This window comes from Pangasianodon hypophthalmus, chromosome 19 (genome assembly GCF_027358585.1).
Source record: "Pangasianodon hypophthalmus isolate fPanHyp1 chromosome 19, fPanHyp1.pri, whole genome shotgun sequence".
Classification (NCBI taxonomy): Eukaryota; Metazoa; Chordata; class Actinopteri; order Siluriformes; family Pangasiidae; genus Pangasianodon; species Pangasianodon hypophthalmus.
The window spans coordinates 15,923,508-15,951,502 of record NC_069728.1 but is presented as its reverse complement, the minus strand read 5'-3'; the positions used below and the strand labels follow the sequence as shown (position 1 = coordinate 15,951,502).

The 27,995-nt window shown below is 37.4% G+C and overlaps 5 protein-coding genes across 6 annotated transcripts in view; 4 read left to right on the top strand and 1 right to left on the bottom strand.

Moving 5' to 3' along the window:
• Window positions 1–9,063, bottom strand: part of tbc1d32 (TBC1 domain family, member 32) — a 50,576-nt gene extending 41,513 nt beyond the window's left edge. The window contains exons 1-11 of one of the 2 annotated variants that reach the window (XM_034313747.2): window positions 8,636–9,063; window positions 5,412–5,640; window positions 5,165–5,326; window positions 4,905–5,082; window positions 4,074–4,145; window positions 3,792–3,917; window positions 2,040–2,118; window positions 1,835–1,938; window positions 1,688–1,749; window positions 1,462–1,612; window positions 585–644 (exon numbers count right to left, since the gene is read on the bottom strand). In XM_034313747.2, coding sequence (XP_034169638.2) covers window positions 585–644; window positions 1,462–1,612; window positions 1,688–1,749; window positions 1,835–1,938; window positions 2,040–2,118; window positions 3,792–3,917; window positions 4,074–4,145; window positions 4,905–5,082; window positions 5,165–5,326; window positions 5,412–5,569 — 1,152 coding nt within the window. In that variant the 5' untranslated portion in view covers window positions 5,570–5,640; window positions 8,636–9,063. The remainder of the gene's footprint in view (window positions 1–584; window positions 645–1,461; window positions 1,613–1,687; window positions 1,750–1,834; window positions 1,939–2,039; window positions 2,119–3,791; window positions 3,918–4,073; window positions 4,146–4,904; window positions 5,083–5,164; window positions 5,327–5,411; window positions 5,641–8,635) is intronic. The other variant, XM_034313746.2, reaches the window with a different exon arrangement.
• Window positions 9,064–9,117: 54 nt separating this feature from the next.
• On the top strand, window positions 9,118–10,967 carry hsdl1 (hydroxysteroid dehydrogenase like 1). Its single transcript, XM_026923258.3, has 4 exons — window positions 9,118–9,454; window positions 9,612–10,057; window positions 10,208–10,426; window positions 10,530–10,967. The coding sequence occupies exons 1-4, from the start codon at window positions 9,235–9,237 to the stop codon at window positions 10,599–10,601; spliced, it is 957 nt and encodes a 318-aa protein (XP_026779059.3). The 5' UTR covers window positions 9,118–9,234; the 3' UTR covers window positions 10,602–10,967.
• Window positions 10,968–11,506: 539 nt separating this feature from the next.
• On the top strand, window positions 11,507–16,516 carry gja11 (gap junction protein, alpha 11). The gene is made up of 2 exons (XM_026923277.3): window positions 11,507–11,676; window positions 14,233–16,516. The coding sequence occupies exon 2, from the start codon at window positions 14,252–14,254 to the stop codon at window positions 15,146–15,148; it is 897 nt and encodes a 298-aa protein (XP_026779078.1). The 5' UTR covers window positions 11,507–11,676; window positions 14,233–14,251; the 3' UTR covers window positions 15,149–16,516.
• A 163-nt stretch (window positions 16,517–16,679) lies between these two features.
• On the top strand, window positions 16,680–18,959 carry gja13.1 (gap junction protein alpha 13.1). Its single transcript, XM_026922585.3, has 2 exons — window positions 16,680–16,813; window positions 17,756–18,959. The coding sequence occupies exon 2, from the start codon at window positions 17,778–17,780 to the stop codon at window positions 18,633–18,635; it is 858 nt and encodes a 285-aa protein (XP_026778386.1). The 5' UTR covers window positions 16,680–16,813; window positions 17,756–17,777; the 3' UTR covers window positions 18,636–18,959.
• A 3,294-nt stretch (window positions 18,960–22,253) lies between these two features.
• Window positions 22,254–24,247, top strand: gja12.1 (gap junction protein, alpha 12.1). The gene is made up of 3 exons (XM_026923494.3): window positions 22,254–22,410; window positions 22,986–23,055; window positions 23,143–24,247. The coding sequence occupies exon 3, from the start codon at window positions 23,163–23,165 to the stop codon at window positions 23,859–23,861; it is 699 nt and encodes a 232-aa protein (XP_026779295.2). The 5' UTR covers window positions 22,254–22,410; window positions 22,986–23,055; window positions 23,143–23,162; the 3' UTR covers window positions 23,862–24,247.
• The last annotated feature ends 3,748 nt before the right edge of the window (window positions 24,248–27,995 follow it).

Genomic DNA, 27,995 nt, shown 5'->3' with positions numbered 1-27,995 from the left:
CATACTGTAGTGCACTAGGGAGTAATAATAATTGGCAGAGCTGTGACCAACACAGGAAACTCTTCAGGATAGAGAAGTTTGCATTTTCTGGTTTCTCAGTAACATCACAAGCTGGTGAGCGAACGACAGTCTATAGCTGCTATAACGTAAGCGATAACAGGAAATGATCATTAAATGTAAGTATTAATGGATAAAATGTAATAAATGTGGTATAAGAGGAATAAATACTTTGAGACATGCTGTTATAGGAGAATATTCAACTTCAGGATGGCTTTGTTTTGAAGCACATCATTGAATCTTTGTTCATTATTGTCCTACATAAGCACATTGTTTCATTCCATACGTAAAACATTAAGACACATAAAACAAGTACAAGAATAAATGAAAATGGCAGAAATCACACAAAAATAGTTTGTCAAATAAAATTTGTGAAATTAAATAAAAACAAGAAATCATTTAAAAAATAGTGTATACAAAAATATGTCTAATAAAAATGGTAGCTAAATGAATAAATGTTAATATAAGACTATGTTAATTAAGTGTTAATTAAGACTTTAATAGCACTGACACTCTCTCCAACTCACCACTGGCTTGTATTTCCGCTCAAGAAGCTTCAAGACCACCGTCCTGCTGTAGTAGCCATGCTGGAGGTAAACAGTAAACACGAAAGGTAATTAGTTACAGCAGCAGGTCAGTTCTCAGAAAGAAGATCTGTTTCTGAATAAATAATTAACCTTTATGCTCTGTTTTTTATTCAGTAATGGACATTTATTTGACCCTGGCAATCTTTTCAGATTTAGATTTTATAGCAATAATGTTGCAAAAATAAATAACTGGCATGGTAACACAACAGATAGCACTGCCTGCTCAGAGGTTCCTGATTCGATCCTGAGTTCAGGGTACTGCTTGTATGGGTTTCTAGATTCTCCGGTTCCCTGCGGCATCCCAGAAAACATTCATGTAGGTGGAGTGGTGTGTGTGTGGTGTGTGTGTATGGTGCCCTGTGATGGACCACCATTCCATCCAGGGTATATTCCCAGATTGCACCCAGTGTTCACTGATAAGTGACCAGGAGAAAGTGAAGATCAATGAATGAATGAACGAATGGATAAATATATAAATAAATAAAGTCTAATATATCTATATTTCACCTCAATAATTAGAAGGAGAAATACTATTTATGAAAATAGTTTGGAAATCCTCCTGATGAAAGATGTGTGTGAATAAGAGATGTTGAAAATGTGGCAGAGACAAAAATCACTTTTAAAATCACTTATCACTTTTAAATAACTCTGTAATGCAAATGTGTATTTTTAACTCTGATTTCCATGTCCATGGAAACGACAATATAATGTTTCATGTGAATTATTAATTTTTAAGGTTGCACTTCTAGGTAAAGTGAAAAAAGGGTCATTTTAACTTAAACACAAGGGTTACGGTTGACTGATGCATGTGGCTCACCATCCACCTCTTGAACCAACTGGCTTTGATATCCAACAGAGACAGGAAGTGGACTGGCTCTAGAACTTTCTCTGAGCCGTGAGCAGACGCGCCGTGTTCGGGATGTAGAGATAGAAGAGCAAGTGTGCTCTCTATAATCTCCTCCATGTACCTACAGGACAGAAAAAAACCTCATAAATGGAGAAATCACAGCAGACATGTTTGTGTGTGAAGAACTACAGCTCACTTCTCAGGATGCCGGATCCAAAATGTGGTCACTTCTTTCTGAAAGTCATTCATTAAGCGCATCTGGGTAAACAAGAGGTCAAAAATGGGAATTAAATGCTGCAGTCCAGTTAATCTATACCCAGATAAGATAGAAGAAGCCACACACTTGCTTGAGGAGCCGAGTGATATCCGGCCTGTTAACATCCACGAGTGCTGACTCAGAGGGGAAGCTCAGCTTGTGATACAGGAAGTCGCTCTCCAGACTTTTCACTACGAAACAAAATGGATATGAGAACAGGAACCGCATATGTACAGATGTTCATTAAAATAATGAATTTTAAAAAATCTACACAAATTCACACATTTATTACCCAAGCTGGTGTAGATTTCCCTTGTCACATTCAGAGGAGAGGTAGAAAACGTTTTCGCGAAGAAGCGCAACACTTTATCCTGCACAAAACCAGCAAAATATATCAGTTAATAAATGAAGAAAAAGGATGATCCTGTGGGGGTCAGAACTGTAAAAAGTGAGAATTATATTTTTTATGAGGCGATAAAACAAAAGACTAACTCATTTTTCACATCTTAGAGACAGCAGAAGGCTCAAGTGATTTTACCGAATATAAGTACGAGAGGAACCGCACAGGCAAACTTGATGAGGCTGCAAAATGCACTGATGTTAACGTTCAATTTACGAAGGCTATAGCTCATCATGGAAACCACCTCTGAGGTTGCAAAATGGATTTTTTTTTTAAAAAAAAAGTCCTTGGCATGAGTGCATATTGCAGTTTAAAAGCTGTTATGAAATGGTGGAAATGGTAAATCATAGAGCTGTGAAAAAGCTCGGAACTGAAGACAAAATGCTAATTTTCGTAACAGAGATACATGCTACCAGAAAAGTTTGGACTGAATATATATTTCAAATCATCCTAAAGACATTTTATAAAGGCTTATGGGTGACATTTGTTTTTGTAATGCCTATGTACACCAATCAGCCACAACATTAAAACCACCGACAATTTGGCCTTCAAATTCCCCAGATCTCAATCTGATTGAGCATCTGTGGGATGTGCTGGACAAGCAAGTCCAATCCATGGAGGCCCCACCTCACAACTTGCAGGACTCAAAGGATCTGCTGCTAACGTCTTGGTGCCAGATACCAAACACACCTTCAGAGGTCTTGTGGAGTCCATGCCTCCAGGGTCAGAGCTGTTTTGGCGGCACAGTGACAATAAAGTTGAACCTAACTTAACCTAACAAGGGGTTACAATGTAGTTTAATAAGTAGGTTTTGTTTGCATTTATTTATTTATTTATATATATTTTTTTAATTTAAGTAGTTGTAACTTAAAATTTATAATTTAGGAGAAGCAGGAGCTTGGCATGTTTGAGAAATTTTAGAAATGTTCAGCGTTATAAAGTCATTTTGATTTAACAATGGTCTATATGTGTTATTTCATAAAGTTTATGTCTTTATTATTCTTCTAAAATAGTAAAAATGAAGACCTTCTTTGAGCAGATGTGTCCACACTTTTAATTGGTGGAGTAGGTGTTAATAAATGTAGACTAATGTAATGTAACTAATATAATGTAACTAATAAAGTTATTATTTAATATAGACTCTCATGTCTAAATAAGTAAACCATGTAGAGCGCATTAACAGAGCTGATTTAATGCCATTAAATACCCAGTTGCTTTCGTCCTAATGAAAATGTTGAAAGTAACTGTGTACAGAATAAGATATTTAAAATGTGTAAATAAACTGTACTTAATTTTTTTATTTTTATTGACTGTGGTTCCTGTAACATTTAGAAAATTGGCACCAGTTTAGTCTGTAAACACCTAAAATGGTGTCAGCTACACCGGTAGCTCACAAATAGGCCGATTCTGTGGGAAAAAACACATATGTAGACTGGCTACTCTACCCTGACCAGCATGCACAGCACTACTGTGTATACAGAACCTAAGAAAGTCCTGAACAACAGCTGGTCAAAGTGGGACAAAGGATAATTGTCTAAGGTCGTTGCTGTGGTTACGGGTGTTATTTAATGTTATCCTGGAAGGTGTGTGAATAAAAAAAAAAAAAAAAAAAAAAAAAAATCAAAACAGGCTGATAGTTCTCACACTGAGGTCGGGATCTGGGTCAGCGAGGGCAGCTGAGAGGTTTCGGCGGAGACCTGTCCAGCTCTCACAGCTCAGCACATCAGAAGGAGGAGCACAGCAGAGCAGCTGCAAGGCTTCCCAGCGGACCTACACACACACACACACACACACACACACACACACACACAAATACTCACTGATCCAAGTTCTGCCTGTCAATGTCAATGATATTAATAAAGAAAAAAAGCACAGAAAGATTAATAATCACGTGTAGAAATGTGTATATAGAGTATATATATATACCTCTCTTGGCCTGCTTGGGTCGAGCTTCTCAGAAATGACCTGGAGCTGCTCCTGTTTGATGAAGCCATAGCTCTGCTCAACACATAAAACACATCCATTAAAGATTACCTCGTGAAAAGACTGAGAGCAAGTTGATTATTTTCCCATAATATTTCATTCCTCTTATGCAACAGCAATTTGCCAATGATTACAATTATTTTTACTCATTAAAAAAAGATGTGTACTTTTTAACCATTTATAGTTACAGTTAATGTTATGGAACGGTGTGGAAACATGTTAGTTCCTGTTATCACTTCCATGATGTATTGTATTGTATTAATTGTATTAATTGTATTGTATTGTATTGATGTAAATCTGTTAAGTGTCCTTGAGCTTGTGGAAAGGCGCTATACAAATAAAACGTCTTCTTCTTCTTCTTCATTTATTATTAGTCTAATAATAAGCAAATTATTATTCATTTATTATTAGTCTAATAATAAGCAAATTATTATTCATGTATTATTAGTCTTAGATCATGTGGAGCACCAAAGAAGTCCCTGTAAATTAGTTACTGCTATAGAAATTATAATGTATAAGAACAAGCACGTTAAATTTGTTAAATTTAATGAACCTGTGATCTGGCTTGCGGCTGGAACTAGTGTCAGAGTTGATGTTATTGAACATTCATCACCTATTCACATATTAACCAATCAGATTAGATAATTCAACAGGGCTGTGGTATGAAGTTTAGTTTTTTATCATGATGATTAACAGGCAATATTGGGCAGTCCTAGTTTAAGTGGAAGTATTTTTCTCCCACACATAGATGAAAAACAGTGCACTATTTATTACCTGATTAAAAGAGGAGTCGCTGTCGGAGCAGTTGTCCGTGTAGTGGCTGCTTGACTGTTCGCGCTGGTTTGTGCCGCACGTCTCCTCCTTCTTGAGCTGATCCTCCTCAAATTTGTTCAGCAGCGACTCCACAATTACCGTCATGGTCTGCTTTAAGGTCTGCATCATCTGCTTATATCTATCACACAGCATGATCACATCATCCATCCAAAATGATTGACAGAAAGCAGCTCAATGTAGAGACAGGGAGAGCTACATACTGTGCAGATTCTCTGGTTCGTCTAGTCACAGCGTGGACGAGTGTGTCCTGCCCGGACCCGACGCCATGTCCGTCTCCCCTGGAACAGCTCTCGGTTTCCTCCTCGATAACGGCCCCCAGGCTGCTCTCCACATACTGACGCAGATACTTAACGAACTCATAACTAAAAACATAAACAAACAAGATGGAAACATAATTCAGCTTTCTGATTACACTTTCAAGGGGTCACAAAAAAAAGGTCACTTTACTTGTGGAAGTTCTTGTCAGTCTCCTCCAGGTGAAGCAGGATCTCCTCGGCGCATTCCACCGATGGCGCGTTGGTGATTCGTTCGCGCACGCGCTTTAGAAGCTGTCTGAGCAGGGACTGGAGCTCGGCCTCGTCCTCCGAGGAAAAAAACTGTGACATCGCTCTACAGGAGGTGTGATGCGCTCCTCTTCAAGAGGTTCCCGTGCAAATATAGACATGTGATCTTTCCACTGTGCAGAAATGGTGAAATCAGTGTCATTTTTATATTTTATGCCTTGTGTACCAATATCAAGGCTCTTTACAGTCTTTATAGTCTCTTTATAAGTTAGAATTTCAAGATCACAGGTGAATTTCTTGTGTCTTCTCAGTTAAGCTTGTTTTTTTTTTTTTTTTTTTTTTTAATAAACACAGCTACGAATATAAAAATGACACAAATGAGCAAAAGGAACGCACTGTTACTGTGGAATATTACTTAATAGTTACCACATTAAACCATACGCTCAAGCGTAAACCAACCACAGTTACCACTGTATACCAAACAAGCAGTGTCATAGTTACTTATGCCATAAATATAGACCTCCTTTACAACTGGTCCTTTCATGAACCTTGAATCTGTATTGTATAACCTACTGATAATATTTTGTGCATGTGTGGTTACTCGGATTGAAATCTGATCACCGTGGTAGTATTCAAAGCAGCCAATCAGCAATATGCAAAGCAGCTCTTATCTATGGAAAAAATTCCATTCCAGATCACACCACATCTGGAGAAAATGTGGAACTGTAATCAAAGAAGGGCCTGAAAGCATCAATATAAAAGCATCAGGCATCTGTATAAAGCATTTGAGCCATTGATGTACATTATATGACCAAAAGTATGTGGACACCTGACCATGGAAGCACACAAATGTCTAGAACGTCTTTGTATGCTGTAGCATTACAACTTTCCTTCACTGGAACTAAGAAGCCCAAACCTGTTCCAGCATGACAATGCTCCTGTGCACAAAGCGAGCTCCGTGAAGACATGGTGTGTGAAGGTTGGAGTGGAAGAACTCGAGTGTCCTGCACAGAGCCCTGACCTCAACCCCACTGAACACCTTTGGGATGAACTGGAACACCGATTGAACCCCAGACCTCCTCACTTGACATTAATGCGTAACCTCACTGGGCAAATCCCCACAGCCAGGCTCCAAAAACTAGTGGAAAGCCTTCGCAGAAAAGTGGAGGTTTTTATAACAGCAAAGTGGAGACTAAGACTCCATGTTAATGCGCATGGTTTTGGAATGGGCACCTATGGGTGTGATGGTCAGGTGTCCACATACTTTTGGCCGTATATAGTGTGTTTAATGTCAAGGATGCGTGAGGTGTTTGTTGAGTGGCAGGTCATACAGTAGATGCATTAAATACGGTATCGGTAAATTATCAGGTATGGGCCAATATTCACAGCTTTGATATTAAAAATGGAAAAATTAAATCAATGGACATCAAAACATGCTTAGCTCTTCCTCTTAGAGTCCATGTGAAATTGACCTCATTATTTTCCATAACCCACTTCCAGTATAGTGCCCTATATAGCGAGTAGGGAGCCATTTTGGATTCTGCCTTGATATGCATGTGTATGTTTTGTGCATCTGTTTATTCAGTATTTTCTTCTGCCAGGTGGATTTTAACTTAATCATAATTTGTGGCTCCTCTGTAACTGTTATTAGTGTGAATTATTAGCTATCATGACTGTATCACTTGTTCAACTGCTTGCGTCGCAGGAAATAAGTCAGGAATAAAAGACAATGGGGTGTGCTGTTATAGGAAAATAATCAGTGATGGAGTTAGTTATGAGTGGAGATACTGTTAGCAGCCAGAAGTTGATTATTTTCCTATAACAGCGCATCCTGAAGTGTTTTATTCCTCTTACACCTCAGCAATTTGCCAACATTTACAATGTTTAATTTAATAAGTTACATTTAATATTATGAAATGTCCACGAGACAAGTTGTTTCCTGTTAGAACTTGCATCATCCCCTTAACATCTTTTGTTTTGCAGTGTTGGAAAAATGTTGGAAAAATGATTGAAGCGCTGACACTGGAGACTCCTTCCATAAACATTAAATAAACGTCTCCTCACAGAAAACTATTATGTTATAGCTGCGATAAACAGTCATTCCCTCACCAGTATCTCTCTCTCTCTCTCTCTCTCTCAAAAAAAGGAGCCTGTATTGAAGCGCTCACAACCGAAACTCCTTCCACAAACGTTAAAGAAATGTCTCCTAACAAAAAACATTAGCACATCAACAATTATACATTTTACTCTGCTTGACAACAGCACATTTTTAAAATATTTATTATTAGTCTTAAATTATACGGAGTGTCTGTTGTACAAGTCCCAGTGTATGAGCCGTTACTATAGAAACAATAACGTATTAGAACGTGTGCATTATTATTAACAATACAGAAAATGGATGTTATTTAGAGATACCAATCAGCCTACAATGCATGTCTTTGGATTTGGAAAGGAAACTGGAATACACAGAGAAAGCCCTCGGAAAATGGGGAGAACATGAGATAAAGAGATAAAGTAGTGGTATAAGATTACAATGAATGAATTATAATAAACAGTTATTTATTAGAGAGAGAGAGAGAGAGAGAGAGAGAGAGAGAGATGTGTGAATGACCTGCATTTCTGCTAATAATAAAGTTATGAGTTTAACTACTGTATGCAACTGGAACTGTACGTTACTATGGTTACAGCTGTTTATAGGCAGCGCATTAATTTAGAACGGTGATTAAACTGACCGGAACTACCTGCGCACTCATTGGTTTGAACGCACACCTTCTAGCCAATCAGAATCGAGTATTCAGACTGACCATGGTATAATATAGCGGTAACGCGCATTGATACAATCCTGTGATTTGCCTTGTAGCCGGAACTATTTTCAGACCTGCAGCTCTAGATAATTAATCAACACCTTTTGACCAATTAGAACTGATTATTCAACAGCGTTGTGCTATATACGAACTAGCACTTAGAATTTGAATTGTATACTAAATTGTCCACATAAATACATTTAAGTATAATTAAAGAATGTATAATTTTAGCAGCATTTCTAGCTAACTCAGCTAGCTAGCTAAACCAAGATCAACTACAATAACACTAAGACAACCCATTATATCTGCTTGCTAACATTGCTAGCTAGCTAACACAGAGTTTCAAGCAAAAGCACAGCGTTACCTGTTTCAAAAAAACTCATCCCTTTTTCGAGAATGTTCCTTTAGTGGCCATTGGAGAGCAAAAATATTCCCGACTCAAACCGTGAACAAGACAGGGACGCGTTACTAGAATTCACGGCCAAATCCCAAATGGCAACCTAAAGTACATGTCGCGCACTTCATAGTGCGTGTAAATCACTGTGGTTCACCTTAATGTAGGGCGCTTATATAGAAACTAGTGAGGGATTTGGAACACAACCCGAAAGCCTGCCACTAGACATCTGGTGTTACTATGGAGACAGCAAGCTAGAAGCGCGAGCTAATGAATGAATGCAGGAAGCAGATTTCACTGAGGAAATAAAAGTGTATAAAGTGATTTTTTAAATATAAAAAAGACAAAAAATATAAAGCTAGGAGGTTGTGTTTGGAATAAATTATAAGAACAAACCGAGGATAGCGTTTCACGAATGAGCGAACTGGCCCTTTAAGGCAGTCACGTGGTTTTGTGAGCGATTCTTCTTCCGGGTTTTATGTTGTGGTTCACTCTAAGGGCATCAGAGTGATAGAAACAAGTCGTTGGTAGATTTTGGGCTGTACTAGGTTAACGAGGGTGATTTACTCATGGCTGCAGTTGACAGTTTTCCACTGTTATATAGAGAAATTGCCAGATCTTGCAGTTGTTATGTAGAAACGCTTGCATTAGTGGGTGCACTCTATACTGCAAGTAAAGCTGTCACACTCATGAGGGACTGCTATAGTCTGATAAGGCTTCACTTCATCCCCCGTCTTGTTTACCCTAGAGATCTTGTGCACAGATATGGAAAATGGGCCATCATTAGTGGTGAGTTGGTATCAGTGAGATGTCCAGTATAGTTCTAGTGCTCTAACACACAGGTTCCCAAACCCTGATCCTGGAGGTGGTGCAGGACAGGGGGTACTCCAGGACCAGGGTTAGAAACCTAAATCCTGACAAACTCCTTTACATCTCTTTCATACAGGTGCATCAGAGGCGATAGCTAAAGCATACGCTGAGGAACTGGCCAGGCATGGTGTATGCGTCATCCTCATTACCACTGACATCGCCAGTCTAAACGATGCCGCCAAGACCATCTCTGACACGCATGGAGTCGAGGCTGTCCTGGTGGAGGCAGATTTCAGCCAAGGTGCCTTGACCTGCAACCCCGTTAAAGATGTAATCAAGGACAAAGACATCGGATTTGTCATAAACTGCCTGAATTCGTCGCTGGATATCCCCCGTGACTTCCACGACATATCTGAGAGCGAGCTGTGGCAGATGATAAACAACAGCGTATCTGCAGCCTCACTGATCACCCGCCTGGCTCTACCCGGCATGGCTGAGAGACGAAGAGGCGTAGTTGTCAATATTTCATCAGGAAGGTGTTCCAGGCCCTGTGCACAGAAGGCTGCGCTCTCTGCGTCCACGGTCAGAGACCAGATCATCGTGTCACAATGTCCTGTTACACTGATTAACCCTCGTGACACATTTTAAATGTTTATTATAAGTGGAACAGTAGTTAAATTATTCTCATGCAGCTCATTTTCTCTAACCCTAGAGTCTCATATATTTCCTCAGGCTTTCTTTGACCACTTCAGCCGTGCTCTGCATTATGAATACGGCCATCGTGGAGTGTTTGTGCAGAGTTTGCTTCCTGGCAAAGTGGCCTCTGAGGGAGATGATGGTAGTATCATCGCTGGCTGGTTGGTTCCACAGCCACACGTTTACGCCAGACACGCTCTGTCCACTCTGGGCATCTCACACAGAACTACAGGATACTGGCCTCACACACTACAGGTACGATACAGATACCTGATCTGAACTTTCTCATATATTCACAGTGATCCTAAATGATGAATTGTGTTGCTGTGTTTGTCTGGATTTGTCGTGTTCCTTCCAGCTTGGACTTGTGCGGTGTGTGCCAGAGTGGATATGGGTGCTGGGAGCACGAGTGACATGTAGGACGACCTAAAAGCTCAGACGTTCACTGGGATAATAAATGTCCAATGTTGCAGTGTTTAACAGTGTACAAATACAGGAAGGGGCTAGCTTACATCGTCTATATGTGCAGTACACTTCTGCATTTCTTATGTTGTGCAATGTATTGTGAAGAAATATTCCATGATCACTTTCAGCTAGCTGAGTGTTAATATAGTTGTGTTATAAACAACTTAAAGAGTGACCAATATTCTATATACATCAGTGTCTCTGGTGTTTTGTGTGTACTGGTTATATAAAATGGTGATTTATTTATTTTTGTGAGATCTTACATTTTACATGCTTGTTTTGACAGTGCAGGTTTGACTCCCAATTCCCAATAAAGTACTACTAAACTATCTATTCTGTCTTACGAATCTTTTTTGTAAGTTATATTACATATACAGTGTATACTTCATAAAGAATAAATTTGCCATGCTGTTACAGGAAAATACTGTCACCACCCCGAAGTGGAGTGTTTTCCTATGACAGCATGTACCAAAGTGTTTTATTCCTCACAGCAATTTGTCAACACGAACAGCTTTTTTTTTTACTTCTTATCCATTTATAGTTACCTTTTAATGTTGTAGAATGTACACAAAACAAGTTAGTTCCTGTTATCACTTATCCTGAAGTTTTATTCCTCTTATACAACAACCATTTGCCAACTAACATTTTTTATTTATTAATCAAAGAATATGTCTTGCTATTTATCCATTTTGTAGTTACGTTTAATGTTGTGGAATGTCCACAAAACAAGTTACTTCCTGTCCTGTGGCCAAAGGTAATTATTTTTTTCCTAAAAGACTTTCTGAAAAAGATGATAAACTCCATGCATTCTTGATAAAGTCTGTGTGTAATTTATAAAACGTTTTGTAAGTGCATTAATGTGTAGGAACCTTCACGCTTTCCATCAGGATGATACCTCTGAGATAACCGGAGTGTCGCATAGGGATGTTTTGGTTCAGATAGAGCCGCCTCGGTAAGAAAGAAGGTCTGACAGCACTTGCTTGGGTTTTTGCATCTGTCCAGCCTTCAAGACACCCGCGCCTTCTCTCCCTTCTCTCTCGGTAGGTAAGTGGGAAAAAAACGTCAGATTTAGCATAACATGGAGTAATTTATTAGGACAGAATTAGCTAATTAGTCATTTATTAGGACTTTCTGGTGCCAGTGATATTTACAGCATTTAACAAGCATCTATAGTCTCAAAGCATATCCTTATGCTAGTACAAATAAGAATACTAGTAAGCTAAAAAAAAACCCTGTTAGAGAGTTATATAGGAAGTACGTAGGAGGTTTCACAATTATTTTGTGTTCTAATAATAATGCATGTAAGATTTCCATTAACTCACTGTCTTTTTATTGCTTCGATATTACTAATTCTGTGTATTTACCTGCTTTTAATATAAGAGCTGTCATTGTAAATCCTATTTTTAAATTTCTGATTTATGAATATTTAAAATAAATCTCAAAATCGAAATCCAAGCAAAGTTTCAGGGAAATTCTGCTTTTTTTGCTGGATAAAAGCTGTTTTTATCTACTTTCTTGTGGAAGCTTGGTCATTTCATGGATTTCAGTGATTATTAGCTTAATTAACTACATTTTAGAAGTAGTGTCCCTCTTCCTTTTGAGATCCGGATTAGTTCTGGGTATTTAAACAAGGTCAAAGCCTTGGTTCCCACCAGACTCAAGAAGCTATCATCAAAGACCTTGTTCGCTCCTTATCAATAAGCACAACATCTCATTTGTTCTGATAGTGGCATGTTAGATGGTCCATTCGTTTGTAGTATAACCCTAGATTTAAGCTTTTAGTAGTAGGGGAATAGTAGTATGGATTATTTTATTCTTCTGTTATATGGTAACGGTGTATATTAAAATGAAAGAAATGTATGCTTAGCAAATACAAATAACATGTTAAGTAAGGAATAAAACACAACATGGCTGGTTCTTATAGGAAAATAATCAACGATGGGGTGGTGTGATGTTGCGTGACATGGAGCGGAGTTACTCTTACCAAACCAAAGTTGATTATTTTTCAGTTACAGCATGTCATGAAGTGTTATATTTGTCTTATACCACAGCAACTTGCAAACACACCAATTTTAAAATTATTCATTTATTTATTTATTTATTAATGAACTACACAACATATTTTTATCCCTTTATAGTTACATTTAATGTCGTGGAGCATTGTGCTTCTCTAAAACACAACAAGCTGTATGAAAAACTGCTACAAAGTGTTGGCACTGGAGACTCCTTCCATAAAAGTCTCCTTATAGAAACCTTTGCTATGTCAATGATTATATGTAATTAAATAACAAATTATAATTGTTATTATTATCAGTCTTAGATGATTGTGGAACATTACCATAGAAATGATTATATATTAGAATGAGCACAATAATAAAAACTGGTGTTTGGTCTTACAGATGAGACTAGAGTCAGAGCTGCTGTTATAGAAAATGATTCAACACTTTCTGACCAATCAGAATCAACAATTCACCAGTGCTGTGGTGTATTAATATATACCTGATGTAGTATAGTGACATGCTTTAATACACCAACAGTCCAGTTTAAAACAGTGCACAAATCAAGTACAGTGTCCTTCTATGTCATTATAGGTCAGGAGCCTACACTCTAATAAAAATAGCTCTTTAGATGGTTAAGGGTTCTTCAGTCACATCCAGAAAGAGTGGTGTCAGTGTCAGTAGGCTGTGCACCTGGATGAATATAACTCTGAGGTTGTCTTTTGTGATTCACTTCCAAGCAGAACACATCACTGACACTCCCACGTTCCAGCATGACTAACTGCCGGTTGCATAAGGTCAAAACCGAGACACTTTGACTGGCCTTCAAAATCACAAGATATCAATCCCATAGAAACCTGTGGGAATATTTGAAACAGCAGGTGTAAGACACAGGTGGAACCCTATATATACACACACACACACACACACACACTGAACAGGGCAGCCTTTTTTGCTGCGGCGCCCGGTGAGCAGTTGGGGGTTCGGTGCCTTGCTCAAGGGTCTCACCTCAGTTGTGGTATTGATGGTGGAAGAGAGCTCTGGTCATTCACTCCCCCCACCTACAATCCCTGCTGGACCTGAGACTCAAAGCCACAACCTTCAGGTTCACCTTCAGGTTGCAAGTCCGACTCTCTATCCATTAGGCCACGACTGCCCCCTATGTAGTGACAGCTCCCGGTCACTATCATAATGGTTTTAATACTAATTGGTTCATATTTTGAGAAATAAAGCTAAGGTCATTAGAAAATATCAGGGGCAGGAGCAAACGAAAAAAAGAACTATGGGAGTGTAGAACAAACATCATGTCTACGGGAGGCATGACTAATTATTAGGAAAGAAATGACAAATGTGAATTTTTTTTCCTCTGGTGAACCAATTCTTCCATCGGCTGGTTGTGTCATCTATCTATCTATCTATCTATCTATCTATCTATCTATCTATCTATCTATCGAAGCTAGCTAGTTAGTTATCTAGCAAGCTAGCTAGCTATCTAACTATTTGTCTGTAGTACATAATCACTGAGCTACCGCTGTTATACCACACTGTTATACCCAGTCATTCATTCCCATGTTGATGTTTTTGATACTTCTTCTTCAGGTGACCCACATAACTGAAGATGGGTGACTGGGACCTCCTCGGCCGGCTGCTGGACAAGGTGCAAAAACACTCGACTGTAGTTGGGAAGATCTGGCTGACTGTGCTGTTTGTCTTCAGGATACTCGTACTTGGAGCCGGTGCTGAGAAAGTGTGGGGCGATGAGCAGTCCGATTTCATCTGCAACACACAGCAACCTGGCTGCGAAAACGTCTGCTACGACCATGCATTCCCAATCTCCCACATTCGCTTCTGGGTGCTGCAGATCATCTCGGTATCCGCTCCCACACTGGTCTACCTGGGCCATGTCCTGCACGTCATAAACGAGGAGAAGGGCATTAGAGAAGCTATGAAGAAGGCCCAGAATGATCAGGCTAACCTTTTCCACAAGAAAGGCCTCAAACTTCCCAAATACAGCAATGACAAAGGGAAAGTCAGCATCCATGGTCGTCTGCTGAGAAGCTACATTTTGAATTTGCTCTGCAAGATCTTGCTGGAGGTCGGATTTATTTTAGGACAGTATTACCTTTACGGTTTTACACTTCAGGCTCAATATGTATGTAGTCGCTTCCCGTGTCCTCACAAAGTCGACTGTTTCCTGTCAAGACCAACAGAGAAAAACATATTCATTTGGTTTATGCTAGTAGTGTCCTGCGTGTCATTGCTGCTCAACCTCATCGAGGTCTTCTACCTGTGTGTCAAGAAGGTCAGCGAGTGCTTGAACCGTAAGCGTGACTACAACGTAACCTCTGTGACCCCGGTTTTGACCAAGAAGACTTTTGAAAACAAAGACCACATGATACAGAACTGGATGAAACGTGAGCTACACCTTCAGAAAAGGGAAGTTGCCAATGAAGGGGGCAAGCACTCGATTTTGGAAGACCACAACACCAATGACGTGGAAGAGGTTCATATCTGAGCTTTGTAAACAGAACCTTTCTCAAGGCCAGTTGACACAAATATCAGTGAGACTGAGCAGCCATTTCTTCCATGTTAGATAATACACTGTAAGGCCAAAAGTATGTGGACATCTGTCCATCACAGCCCTATGTGCTTGTTGAAAATCCCATTCCAAAACCATGGGCATTAATATGGAGTTGGTTCCCCCTTTGCTGCTATAACAGCCTCCACTCTACTGGGAAGGTTTTCCGCTAGATATTGGAGTATGGCTATGAGGATTTGTGAGGTCAGGCTCTGACGTTGGGTGAGGTGACCTGGAGCACAGTCACTGTTTCAATTCCTCTCAAAAGTATTCAGTGGGGTTGAGTCAGGGCTCTGTACATCCCACTTGAGTTCTTCCACTCCAACCTTGGCAAACCATGTCTTCATGGAGCTCGCTTTGTACAGAGGGGCATTGTCATCCTGGAAGAGGTTTGGGCCTCTTAGTTCCAGTGAAGGGAACCTGTAATGCTACAGCATAGAGAGACATTCTTTGTTGTGGCAACAGTTTGAAGACCAACATATGGGTGCGATGGTCAGGTGTCCACATACTTTTGGTCATACAGTATATTTACGTATTATTCCACAGCACTGTTACATTCTCAAATCTGATTGATCAGAAGGTGTTGATTTTTTTTAGTATGTAATAACAGCAGATCTGACAGTACTGCAGCTCTGTAGTTCTAATATATTATTGTTTCTATAGTAACAACACATTCACTGGAACGTGGATGGAGGAAGCGCCACATAATCTAAGTCTAATAATAAATGGATCTTTAAAAAAAACCACAATGTGTTCTTATTAAACAAAAACGTATAATCTTTGCGGAAGCTTTCCATTAGGAAATGTTTATTTGACATTTATAGAAGTTTCTATTGTCAGCAGCTCCAGTGTTTTTACTTTATTAACTCTAATAGAGTGAGAGAAAACGAGAGGCTGAGGAGAAAACAGCTGTTTATAGCAGCTAAAACATAAGTGATAACAGGAACTTGTCTCATGGACGTTTCACAGCTTTAACTGTAACTATAAATGCGTGAAAAGTATGATATTGTTCTTTAATAAATAAAAAGTGGTAGTTTTTGACAAATTGCTCTGGTAGAAGTGGATAAAACACTTCAGAATGTTCTGTTACTAGAAAATAGACAACTTCAGGGTGGTAAGAGCAACTCAGTTTCACGTCAAGCCGCCTCACGCCATCCGATCATTGATTATTTTCCCATGCTCCCAAGTGGCTTCCTCCTTACTGACATTACAAAAAGTTAATTTCTCTAAAGGTTTTATGAAGATGGCGATCAGCTTTGATTTATACTTGATTTAATTCTGAAATGTTTTATACCTGGGAATAAATTTCGAATTGTATAAAAGGATAAAAGGAAGTTTCTTTTTCTTTTTTTTTTCTTCAAATGTATGACGTTGAAAAGGAGTGGAGAACAGATCAGTATAAAGAGCATGGTCCATGTTCTTGTCCCCATCTGTCAATCATTAATACACTATTCTAACCAGGAGTGGGGCATTCGCTGATCTCTAGACTACGTGACAGACAGATTTTAAAAAATATTACACAACCATTACCAACCAGTAGAAGACAAAAACTCAAGGTCCATCCACAGTGAGCCATTATATGGGCTAGTATCGTCTGTGAAGGTGAGTGAGAAACATAATATTATACACATATTACTGAAAATGTTGCTCTTATATCTAAGGGACAGGAATATGAATCTATAATTAGAGATTCTAAACGATTTTTGTGTTATGTATAATGATACATCTTCTCCGTGATGTTTATTTCATTTGTTGTGTGATGTATACTCCATATACTGCATTTAAAATAAAATTAAAATAAAAGAAATAATATAGGAGTAATATGTTCCTACATATTTCACACCACAGGCTAAAGTCAGTTTATTCTGTTTGAGTTTGCATATTCATAATACATTATTAATGTAAATTATTGATAGTTTTGTTTAAATAACCTTTTGCAGTGTCAGCTGATTAATAAGAATAATATCAGATAATTATCTCCAGTACATTTTGTCAAATAATAGAACAAATAAAGAAAACAATAATATTTCTGATATTTATATCCATAAATTATTCTAAATTTCTGGATTTAAATATCAGCCTGATGAACCTTCTGTTAACACTTTCTATGAAGATCGTATCTGTGATAAATTATTAATACATTCATATCACGTTATGTTATCAATAGTGTATACTCAGACCTGAAAATGTTTATAATTTCACTTTTTTTGTTCTTTCTTTGGTATTGGCTATATATTATTTTATAAACACTGCTTATAATGCATCCTGTGAACAATTTATACATGCATTATAAATGTTGCTGTAAACTGTAAAGCCTTTTTCATCTATATGGCCATCCTAGAATTAGTGTTCTTCTTATTTTTAAATATTTTTTTTGAGTATCTTTCCGAAAGTAGAAATCATTTTACGGAGAAACTGGTTATTTTTAGTTAATACTAAAATACCAAGTTGATACAGGTTAATTATTGTTAGCAGGTGTGTAAAGATTGATTTCTAAACTAAAGATGAAAGAGATTCTTATTCTTTCCATTTCCTGCTATGTAGGAAAGTGTGATTACTGAAGAAAATGGGAGACTGGGGCTTTCTATCCACGTTACTGGACAAGGTGCAGTCCCATTCCACAGTCATTGGTAAGATCTGGATGAGCGTCCTGTTTATATTCAGGATCCTGGTTCTGGGTGCAGGAGCTGAGAGCGTATGGGGAGATGAGCAGTCCAGTCTTGTGTGCAATACATTACAACCTGGTTGTGAGAATGTCTGCTACGACTGGAAGTTTCCCATCTCTCACATCCGCTTCTGGGCCATGCAGATCATCTTCGTGTCCACGCCGACATTACTGTACCTGGGCCATGCCATCCATGTCATCCACCAGGAGAACAAACTGAGAGAGAAAATAAAACTACAGCATGAAAGCCAAATGCGAAAAAAACCCAAATACACAGATGAGCAGGGTCATGTGAAGATCAAGGGCAACCTGTTGGGCAGCTACCTTACCCAGCTCTTCTTCAAGATCATCTTAGAGCTTGCGTTCATCGTCGGACAGTACTACCTGTACGGCTTCATCATGGTCCCCGAGTTTGCTTGCTCTAAAAGTCCATGTCCCCACACCGTCGAGTGCTTCATGTCACGTCCCACGGAAAAGACCATCTTCATCATCTTCATGCTGGTGGTAGCGTGTGTGTCCCTGCTGCTCAATGTGATCGAGGTCTTTTACCTGCTGTGCAGCAGAGGGAGATGTCGCTCTGGGAAGAGACGCACGAGGAATACCACTTCTGCTGAAAATCCTGCCAGCTTGTCCTCATCCTGGCAGCCTAAACTGGGAGCTGAAGATCCTCTAAAGCAAAACAAGCTGAACATGGAGTTTGAGAGTCACACCAGCAGCGTGAGTGCCAAAGAGGACAGACAGCTGTTAGAGGATCCTTAAACTTAGCACATCAATGCAAAAACTTTCTTCTCTCAATTTCTTCTCTGAACCTTTTTTTTTTGCCTTTTGAGCAATACACTATTCTGCATCAATCAGACTGTACATACATATTTTACAAAATACTTTCAAGAATTTTCATTGAAAAGGCACAGATGATGTTTCCTGTATGAAATATTATTACTGGTTTGGTCCTTGTAAAACAAAATATATCCTGGTGTTCCAGTATTTAAGTATTATTCTATATGAATGTTGTTGCTAAATAATAATGTATGATCTTTTTTGTATTTTATCTACAATAAAACATTTTAATTTAACATTTTAAAACATCTCATTAAATATCTTTATGAATTTATGGCAACAATAGCATATAATAACATAACATAAATAATATAATTTATAATATGCTGAACAATGGTCTCTGATATTGTATACAATTCACAGATTTTTAGATTGTTAAATATATTTGATTAGATCAAATTAAATAAAGCACACAATATTTTAAGCTATAAATATTTAAGATATAAATCTAGTGTCACATATTACTCAGGAATACGTTTCTCAAACAGAGATTTTTAATGTTATTTTTCCGTAAAGTTGAGGTTCTTAAAGGAAAACTCCAACCTGAATGACTTGCATATTAATCTTAATAATTAACCCGATCTTTAGTGGTGTTCAAGATTCATCATGTGACTCTATCATCACTTTGGTTAAGAGTTTCAATTACTTGCTAACAGTAGTGCAGTGGTATTTAGCACTTGCTTCTTTTATACCTAAAGAGAGTGATGCAGCGGTGCTTTAGTCCTGTAGACGGTCCAGCTCTCCTCATCTGTACAATCTGCTTAACCAGATCCAAAGCTTTAACTTTCATGATAATAATACCATCAACACCATTGCGCTCATCATCTCATCCTAGATCTCTAACTTGCCAAGTCGAGTCTCTGCCATAACCTGTAATTTGTATAACTGCAATGCATTCTGGAACTTTGAGTCCAATGTTTGCAGCAACGTCTCCACTACTTCATTACTATACTGGATTTCACATTAATATGACGTTGGAAAATGGTCAGAAAAGAAGCTCTTGCTCTTTTTTATTTAGAATCTAACAGCGAAACCTGAACATTATCCTTTATGTTTGTTGAAAATTCTTCTTCTATTAAATAGCACTGAAACTGATGTCCCCTGCAATATCAGAGCGGCACACAACTTCTGTCTACTCACTGGGATAATAGAAAAACAGCCAACAAATCAGCACCAGAATTGCAGAACACATCACAAATATTGCAAAATATTCTCTGTGTGTGTATGTGTGTGTGTGTGTGTGTGTGTGTGTGTGAATGTGTTTTAGGGTGGAGGTTTTATTTAAGTTTTTTTAATTTATAATATGTTTATTGTATATAATATTTACACTTGTAAGTTTTCCCCCCATTCCTACAGCTGTCAGTCTGCTCACATGGTTATCTCTGTCCTTCTCCCTGGAGTACCTCGTGTTCTGTAAAAGACGGAAAAACTATTTAAATGATTCACCAACATCCAACCAGTCAGGAGAAGGAGGCGTATCTACATGCTTGTCAGTTCAAAAAACTCTTGCACTAGCTTTCACGTGTTTTGACCTTGACAGCATGTTTGCGTGGTTTTAAAGGAAGAGGTTGTATTTGTTTGAAATTTGAATTTTGAAAACAGCTAGCTTCAGCTAACCTAAAATGACTGGCAATAAATTTAAAGGCACAGGACAGCATCGAAAGTAGTTTTCCACAGAAAACGTTTGATTATAATATAATGGGGTGTTTTGTTGTTTGTTTTTTGTTGTTGTTAATTGGATGGATACACTGTGAGCTGTAGTATCATGTGACTTTACTGTAACATCTACAACATTTACTGAAAAATCCAACATATCTCAACTAATTTATAAAGTCAGTTACTCAGTGATTAGCCCAGTTACTAATTGATTACCGCCAATTACTAAACTAAACTTTACCCAAACCTAGCAAGCTAATTATTATTAGAGAAATATTAGACAGTACCTTTAAAGGCTAACATTGGTTACTTGGTTGGATTTTAACCAAGAAATGACTTGTAATAACACTTGGAACTGGAAAATACAGCACACCTCTACGTTTTTTTGTTATATATTTGTATTAAAAAACATATTAGTGTCCATTATCTCATTCATTTCACAGTTTTGAGAGGTCTACATAGTCAGCTACATAGGCCTCTAATCTGTATGTTCATAGTTTATTCAGGTTCGCTTTGAATAATATTACTAATATTACTAATAATATTACTTACTAATATAAAATATGACATTTTCTTAATGACATGCTTACGACATGATGAGTCTTATGATGCTGGGTTCAGATAAAGCACTATTTCTTCACCTTATTGAAATACCAGGTGTATTGAAAACAGCACACAAAGCAACTGCATTAACTAAATAACATGGTAATGCTTAACATTAAGGTTCCAATAGCTGATATTATTTCTCACACTAGTTAACATGGACAACCCATGAACTTCAGCGTTTATACACTAAGTAACATTAAGAAAGTAACTAACACTCGTATTAATTCTGTTATTTTTCTTTTAACTACAATCAATTTGTTCATACAATCAATGAGTAAAATGAAACCCTCCATGACCGATATGACCAACACCTTAATGAACATGTTTGTGGTTGTTTCAGAAAGTTATCGACATTTAGTAATATTCTGTAATCTAGTTTTTGCTAATTTAGTATAAATAGAATAAATAATCGAATAGTAGATGAATAAACAGTCGAAGCAGGTGTATTTCATTAGGACTTCAACAATTGTTAATTAATCCATGTTAACTTACATTCACTGCATAAAATTTACATCTCAGCAAGAGAAAATATCTCGAGTATAGTCATTTTTCCTATTATAGGAGGACAATAAACCAAATATATGAGTATTAAATTTATTTCTGGAAAATATTTACTCATTTTAAGCTTGAAATAGTTTTGTTCTACCGGCAGATAATGTGTCTAATTTTCTAGAAGAGATTAATTTGCCCATATTCATGATATTTTAACTTTTTTTTGGCAGTGTTCACTTTGTTAACATTAATAATGGTTTATTAATGCAGAAGATTATCACTTGTTCATGTTAATGAATGCAGTGAATGATGCTAATTAATGAAATTCAAATAAAACCCATAGCAGCAGATCCATTTTTTTTCTCTCCACATTGAATCTAAAGTCAGGAATTTCAGAGCAATACAGTGTCTGCTCAACCTTCACACATAAAAATAAAATTAAAACGAAGAGAAAAAAAAAAGCAGACATAAAAATACGTTCTTCCTATGTTTATTTGTATATTGCTTGGATCAAAGGTTGGACACTACCTTCTGAAATACACTATAAATGTAGCATTATGAATGATGGAAAAATCAGTTACTCGTTAGACTAAATAAAATAAAAATCCCTTAGTAGATTATGTGGCATTCAAATAATTCCATGTCTATATTGTATTTGTATTTAAATGTGAAAAGTTTGGAATTCCAGCAATAGTTCTGATTTATGGACGTCCCACTGAAGAACACGTCCTTCCCAAGTTTAATGATTGATTCTTCACCACTCCAAATGACTCTTCCAATCTCCAGCGTGTGGGTAAATTATCATCTGTAGAGCTGAAGAGCGACGTGACGGGAGTGCGATACTATTACGAAACCAGGCACGAATTAAAGGTCAGGTGTAGACGCCCGTTTTGTTTTTTTATTTTTCCATTCCTTTATCACTCCGGTTGTGGCATACTCCAAGGTAAGTAAAAAGCAATATCTTTTTCTTAAAACTTTGAGTTTTTACTTGTATGTAAGTCATATGGATATTATGTTAATTAAAAACATTATAGCTGTACTTGTATAACACTACCAGCAAATTTGGAGATATTATTGTAATGAAAAAGCCAATATTTGAAAGATTTGTGGTATTACTTTACCATTTTACTTCATAAAAATGGTACAATGGTACTTTGTCCTGGATAAGATTATATTGAATCTGTAGCATCTATCATAATTTTTGAAAAAATAATCACATTATTTTATTATAATCACCATTACGTTTTTAATTATTTTTTATTTAGTCACAAAATGATCTTTTTAGATATATTTTTTAGATTTTTTTAAAATATATTTGTGTATTCTTTTTTTTAATAAAAAAATTATTTTTATTTCTTTATGTCATAAATATCTTAGCACATATAATGTTTTCAGCAGACATATTCATAAATGTATAGCTTACATTTTTTAAAGGATTACGTACTATTTAAAGTACATTTTACTCTGTTGTGTGTTTTTTTAAAGCTTATTTCAGCAACAATGTTTGTCTTTTGCCAGGTTGAAACTGAACTTTGGACTCTTCTCTTTTTGAGTTCAGCGCTCAGATCTAATCCACGAATCCTCTTAGGTACCTTTCTTTAACAATATTTAAATAACATCTCATAACCTGTTCACAAACACAGTGTTACAGTGAAATTTCATTTTCTTTCACCAGATAAGTGTATTAGAGGCAAAATGGGTGAATGGGGATTTTTGTCCAAGCTGCTGGATAAGGTGCAGTCGCACTCCACTGTCATCGGGAAGGTATGGATGACCGTGCTCTTCGTCTTCAGGATCATGGTCATCGGAGCTGGAGCAGAGAAAGTGTGGGGGGACGAGCAGAGTAAAATGGTGTGCAATACCAAACAACCAGGTTGTACCAATGTGTGCTACGATCAAGCGTTCCCCATTTCCCACATCCGCTTCTGGACCATGCAGATCATCTTTGTGTCCACTCCGACACTCATGTACCTTGGTCACGTCATGCACATCATCCATAAGGAAAAGAAGCTCAGGAAGTATCTCCAGAACCAAGCTAATGGTCAGGGCGTCAAACAGCCCAAATACACCAACGAGAAGGGGAAAGTGGAAATTAAAGGTGACTTATTGGCTAGTTACTTGACCAGTGTGATCTTTAAGATCTTGCTTGAAGCAGCATTTATAGTAGGCCAGTACTATCTGTATGGTTTCGTGATGATCCCTAAAATCGTATGCACTCGATACCCGTGTCCCTACACTGTAGAGTGCTTCATGTCTCGTCCCACTGAGAAAACTGTCTTCATCATCTTCATGCTGATCGTGTCCTGTGTGTCTTTGCTGCTGAACGTTATTGAGATGTTCTACCTGATTTGCCGCAGGTCCAGAAGACATAATAAACTGACATTAAACTCTTAAGGAAAGTATCTTCCTGTAAATGGACATAATTGCAAATCTTGAGACAAGAAGAAGCAAAAAAGTTTCATTATTCTCAACACTGGCTTGTACAAGTCAACTCTGTGTATTTAAAAATGAATTTAACCTAGCTGTGATTTTATTTTATTGATTTTATGTTCTCTTATATTTCCAGAAAACGAGTCTGGTTTTGGTTTAAGACTTTGTTTACTTCACTGTGCATCATTACTTTTTTCAGTTTCAGACTTTTTCATAATTTCATGGACAAATACAGAACACAAAGACATTTTCTTGTAGATATGATTTAGTAATGTTTTGTTTTGTCTGTAAGTAAAGTGTCCTTGTATTTGAAGCACATATTTTTTTAAATAAAATGCATTAACTCTAAATATATTCTATATTTCATTCAGCATCTTAAGCACTAGTTGACTTCAGAAATGTTGTATAAGAGCCTCTTTAGAATAGTGATACACAAAAACATGGTTTCTTAAGGGGGTCTTTGGATAATTAATAGTTCCATATCTTCCATATAATCTTATTATAACTGGGTATATCATTCACATACAGTATGTACTTCTGTAACAAAACCTTTGACAGACTGTTTTTAGTGTACAAGGAATTTTGTAACAGTCAGAGATAAAGCTGTATAAGTCTTCAAGATGGAGATGCAATTTCTCACTAATATGACATGATGTATTTTTTAAATCTCATTAACTTCAAGAGAGCGAGAAAAACAATGGTGATGAAGGAATGATTGCTCTAACATAAGTGATAACAAGAGCTAACTTTTTTTTTAATATTAAATGTAAAAATAAATGGATAAGACGTGACACGTTTTGCACCCGGCTAGCTCGGTTGGTAGAGCATGAGACTCTTTATCTCAGGGTCATGGGTTTGCGATTCAGGTCGGACGCCAGAGCCAGCCAATAGGGTTGCATGAACTAGTAACACTCTCAGTGCCAGTCCCAAGCCTGAATAATATGTGAGGGTTGCGGCAACAAGGGTGTAAAACCTGTGCTAAATAAAATATGCAGGCAATAAACCTTGATTTCCATGATGGAGATGGAGGATCCACTGTGGTGACCCCTAACAGTTGAAAAAAGAACAACATATGACGTCTCTTTCTATAATCAATTTTAAAAAAATGATTAGTGTTGCTGTGGTATAAGAGGAATAAAAACACCTCGGGATATGGTCTTATTGGAAAAGTAAAGTAACTTATACTTACTTATGTCATGGTGTAATGCCACGTTGAGTCATTTAGATGAAGAAATAGGGAATGAGGAGTGAGCCAGGCCTGGGTGTAAGGGTTGTGCCATGATGTCTCCTGACTTCTTCCTCATTCTAGATAAGTGCAGGTCTGTGAGGAGTGGAGTTAATGCTGTAATTTCTACACAATGCGATAGAATTTTCTGCTCAGAGTGTGATGATGTAAAACTGAATCAAGGTGATACGATGAAGGATTTTGTTATGGCTGTGTAGGTTTTAAGCTTGTGGCACCCTAAAGATATTATAATAGGACGTCAGGGGAACTGGTAAACTTTAATTATTTCTTAATAATGTCTGTTCACGTGAATGTCTAGTGATGCAATGGTGTGGTAATAGTGGTTATGACAGGAGTTTAACTCCTTTAAATGTTTTAAAACTGACAGAGACTCTAGTAGTTCTCATACTGTATGAACTCACTAAATTGTCAGAACAGTTGCTGTAAATAAGACTATAAAAGCTTAATATATCACAAAATTGCCACAAGTATAGAAAAGGGCTGATTCCTTAGAACAAACTACAAGTTTATATTTGTCTCATAGTGAGGGAACTTACACAAGCTCAAACCAGAAAAGGAGGAAATTAAGAGAAAGGAAAACCTGCAGAAAAGAATGTGGAACTAAACATCTAAAATAACACTCTACTGACGGATATCTGAAACCTCAAATGAGTAAAGTTAAAACATCAGACCACTGGTTAGTGAGTGCATACTGGAGAAAGACAGATAGATAGACAAACAGACAGATAGACAGATGAGCTGTGTGCATTAATAAGGAATAAACCAGAATCTTGAGTAACAACTGCTACAAAACTAGATGTGGATCATCCTCCACTGGAGTTATAATCATTTTAGTAGGCAGAAAATCAGCTACATCTTACATCCAGTGTTTATCATATGTAAGCAATAAAACACATGCGTCATGCTGTTTTAGGAAAACCTTTAATTACGGAATGGTGTGATTATTTGTGATTATGTTTTTTAACAGTACATCTGGAAGTGTTTTATTTTGCTCATACAATACCACAGCAATTTGCCAATGCTAATATGTTTTTATTTATGAGACACAATGAACTATCTATCCATTTATACTTACCTTTATTGTTGTGGAGTATCTGTGACTTCTATTGAAGTCAATAAGATAAAAAAAAACCCGGTAATTATCAAGGTATCGAGAAACTGCTAAGTCCTCCATCCTGAAGGGTTTCCCATGTCAGAAAACGTAAAGCTTTACCTCTAACTGTTACAAAGTTCTGACAATGCTGACTACAAGCGCTGACTCCTTCCAAAAATATCTAAATAAATGCTTCTTCACTGAAAATCTTTCCATATCACCAGTTACACACATTTTTAAATGATGTTCTTCTCAAGTTCTTCCACACCAACCTTGGCAAACCATGTCTTTATAGACCTCCTTTTGTGAACAGGGTCATTGTCGTGCTGGAACAGGTTTAGTCCCTTAGTTCCAGTACAGGGGAAATATTACAGCTCACAAAGATTGTATATCTTATACAATTGAGTGCTTCAAATTATGTGGCAATAATTTGGGGAAGAACCACATACAATCATGGGAAAAAGAAAGTACACCCTCCTTCCATATGTATAACTGTTTTTATTTATCGGGGTGTGGTCTGCACCAACCTCTATAAACAAACAAATAACCTCAGGTGACAACAAAAAACACAACAGATTTCAACATGTCATGATTTTTCCCAAAAAATTAAACCAACATTCATAAACCAAGTGGGAAAAAGTACACCTTTCCTACTTCCACAGTCATTAAGAGAGAAATTAGCAGCTAGATGTTACTAAAGACATAGACGAGATTAGTTAATAATCAAGAAGAGTGACTACCTCTATAAAAGCAGAACTTTTGGCAGTTTGATGTTCTCGCACACTCAGGTGTGTGTCTACATCATGTCAAGAAGAAAGGACATCATCCATGACCTCAGAGAAGCAATCCTTGCTGCTCATCAATCTGGAGAGGGTTATAAGGCCATCTCCAAATAATTTGAAATTCACTATTCTACAGTGAGAAGGATTGTTTACAAGTGTCAGCTGACAGACCTACAGGCCTCTGTAAGCATATTAAATGTTTATGTTCATGACAGCACAATCAGAAAAAGACTGAACAAATATGGCTTTCGGGGAAGGTTGGCTAGAAAAAAGTCAGTCCAAAAAGAATATGGAGCAAGACTCAGGTTTGCAAAATTGCATCTGAACAAACCGCCAAAGTTCTGGAACAATATACTTTGGACTGATGACACCAAGGTGGAGATGTTTGGTCATCATGCACAGTTTTGTTATAGCGTATCACCACAAACACCTCATACCATTTGTCATGCATAGTGGGGGAGGGGTGATTATTTGGGCTTGTTTTGTAACCACAGGACCTAGGAAATGTGCAGTCATTGAGACAACGATGAACTCTTCTTACTATTCTTGAGACAAAAGTGAGGCCATCTATCCAGCAGCTTAAGCTGGGCTGAAATTGGGTCATGCAACAGGACAAAGATCCCAAGCACACCAGGAAATCAATATGTGAATGACTAAAAAAAGACAAAAAATTAAGGCGTTGGAATGATCAAGTCAAAGTCTAGAGCTCAACCCTATTGAGATTGGGTTGAAGTCAGAAAGACAGAAAGCTGTGCATAAACAAATGTCCTCAAACATCAATAAATTGAAGCAATGTTGTAAAGAAAAGTGGGCCACAATTTCTCCAAAACGATGTGAGAGACTATAAACTTCTACAGAAAATGTTTACTTCAAGTTATTGTTGCCAAAGGTGGTTCTACATGTTATTGAATTATGGAGCGTACTTATTTTTTCCCATCTGGTTTCTGAATATTGGTTTACTTTTTTGGAAAAAATGA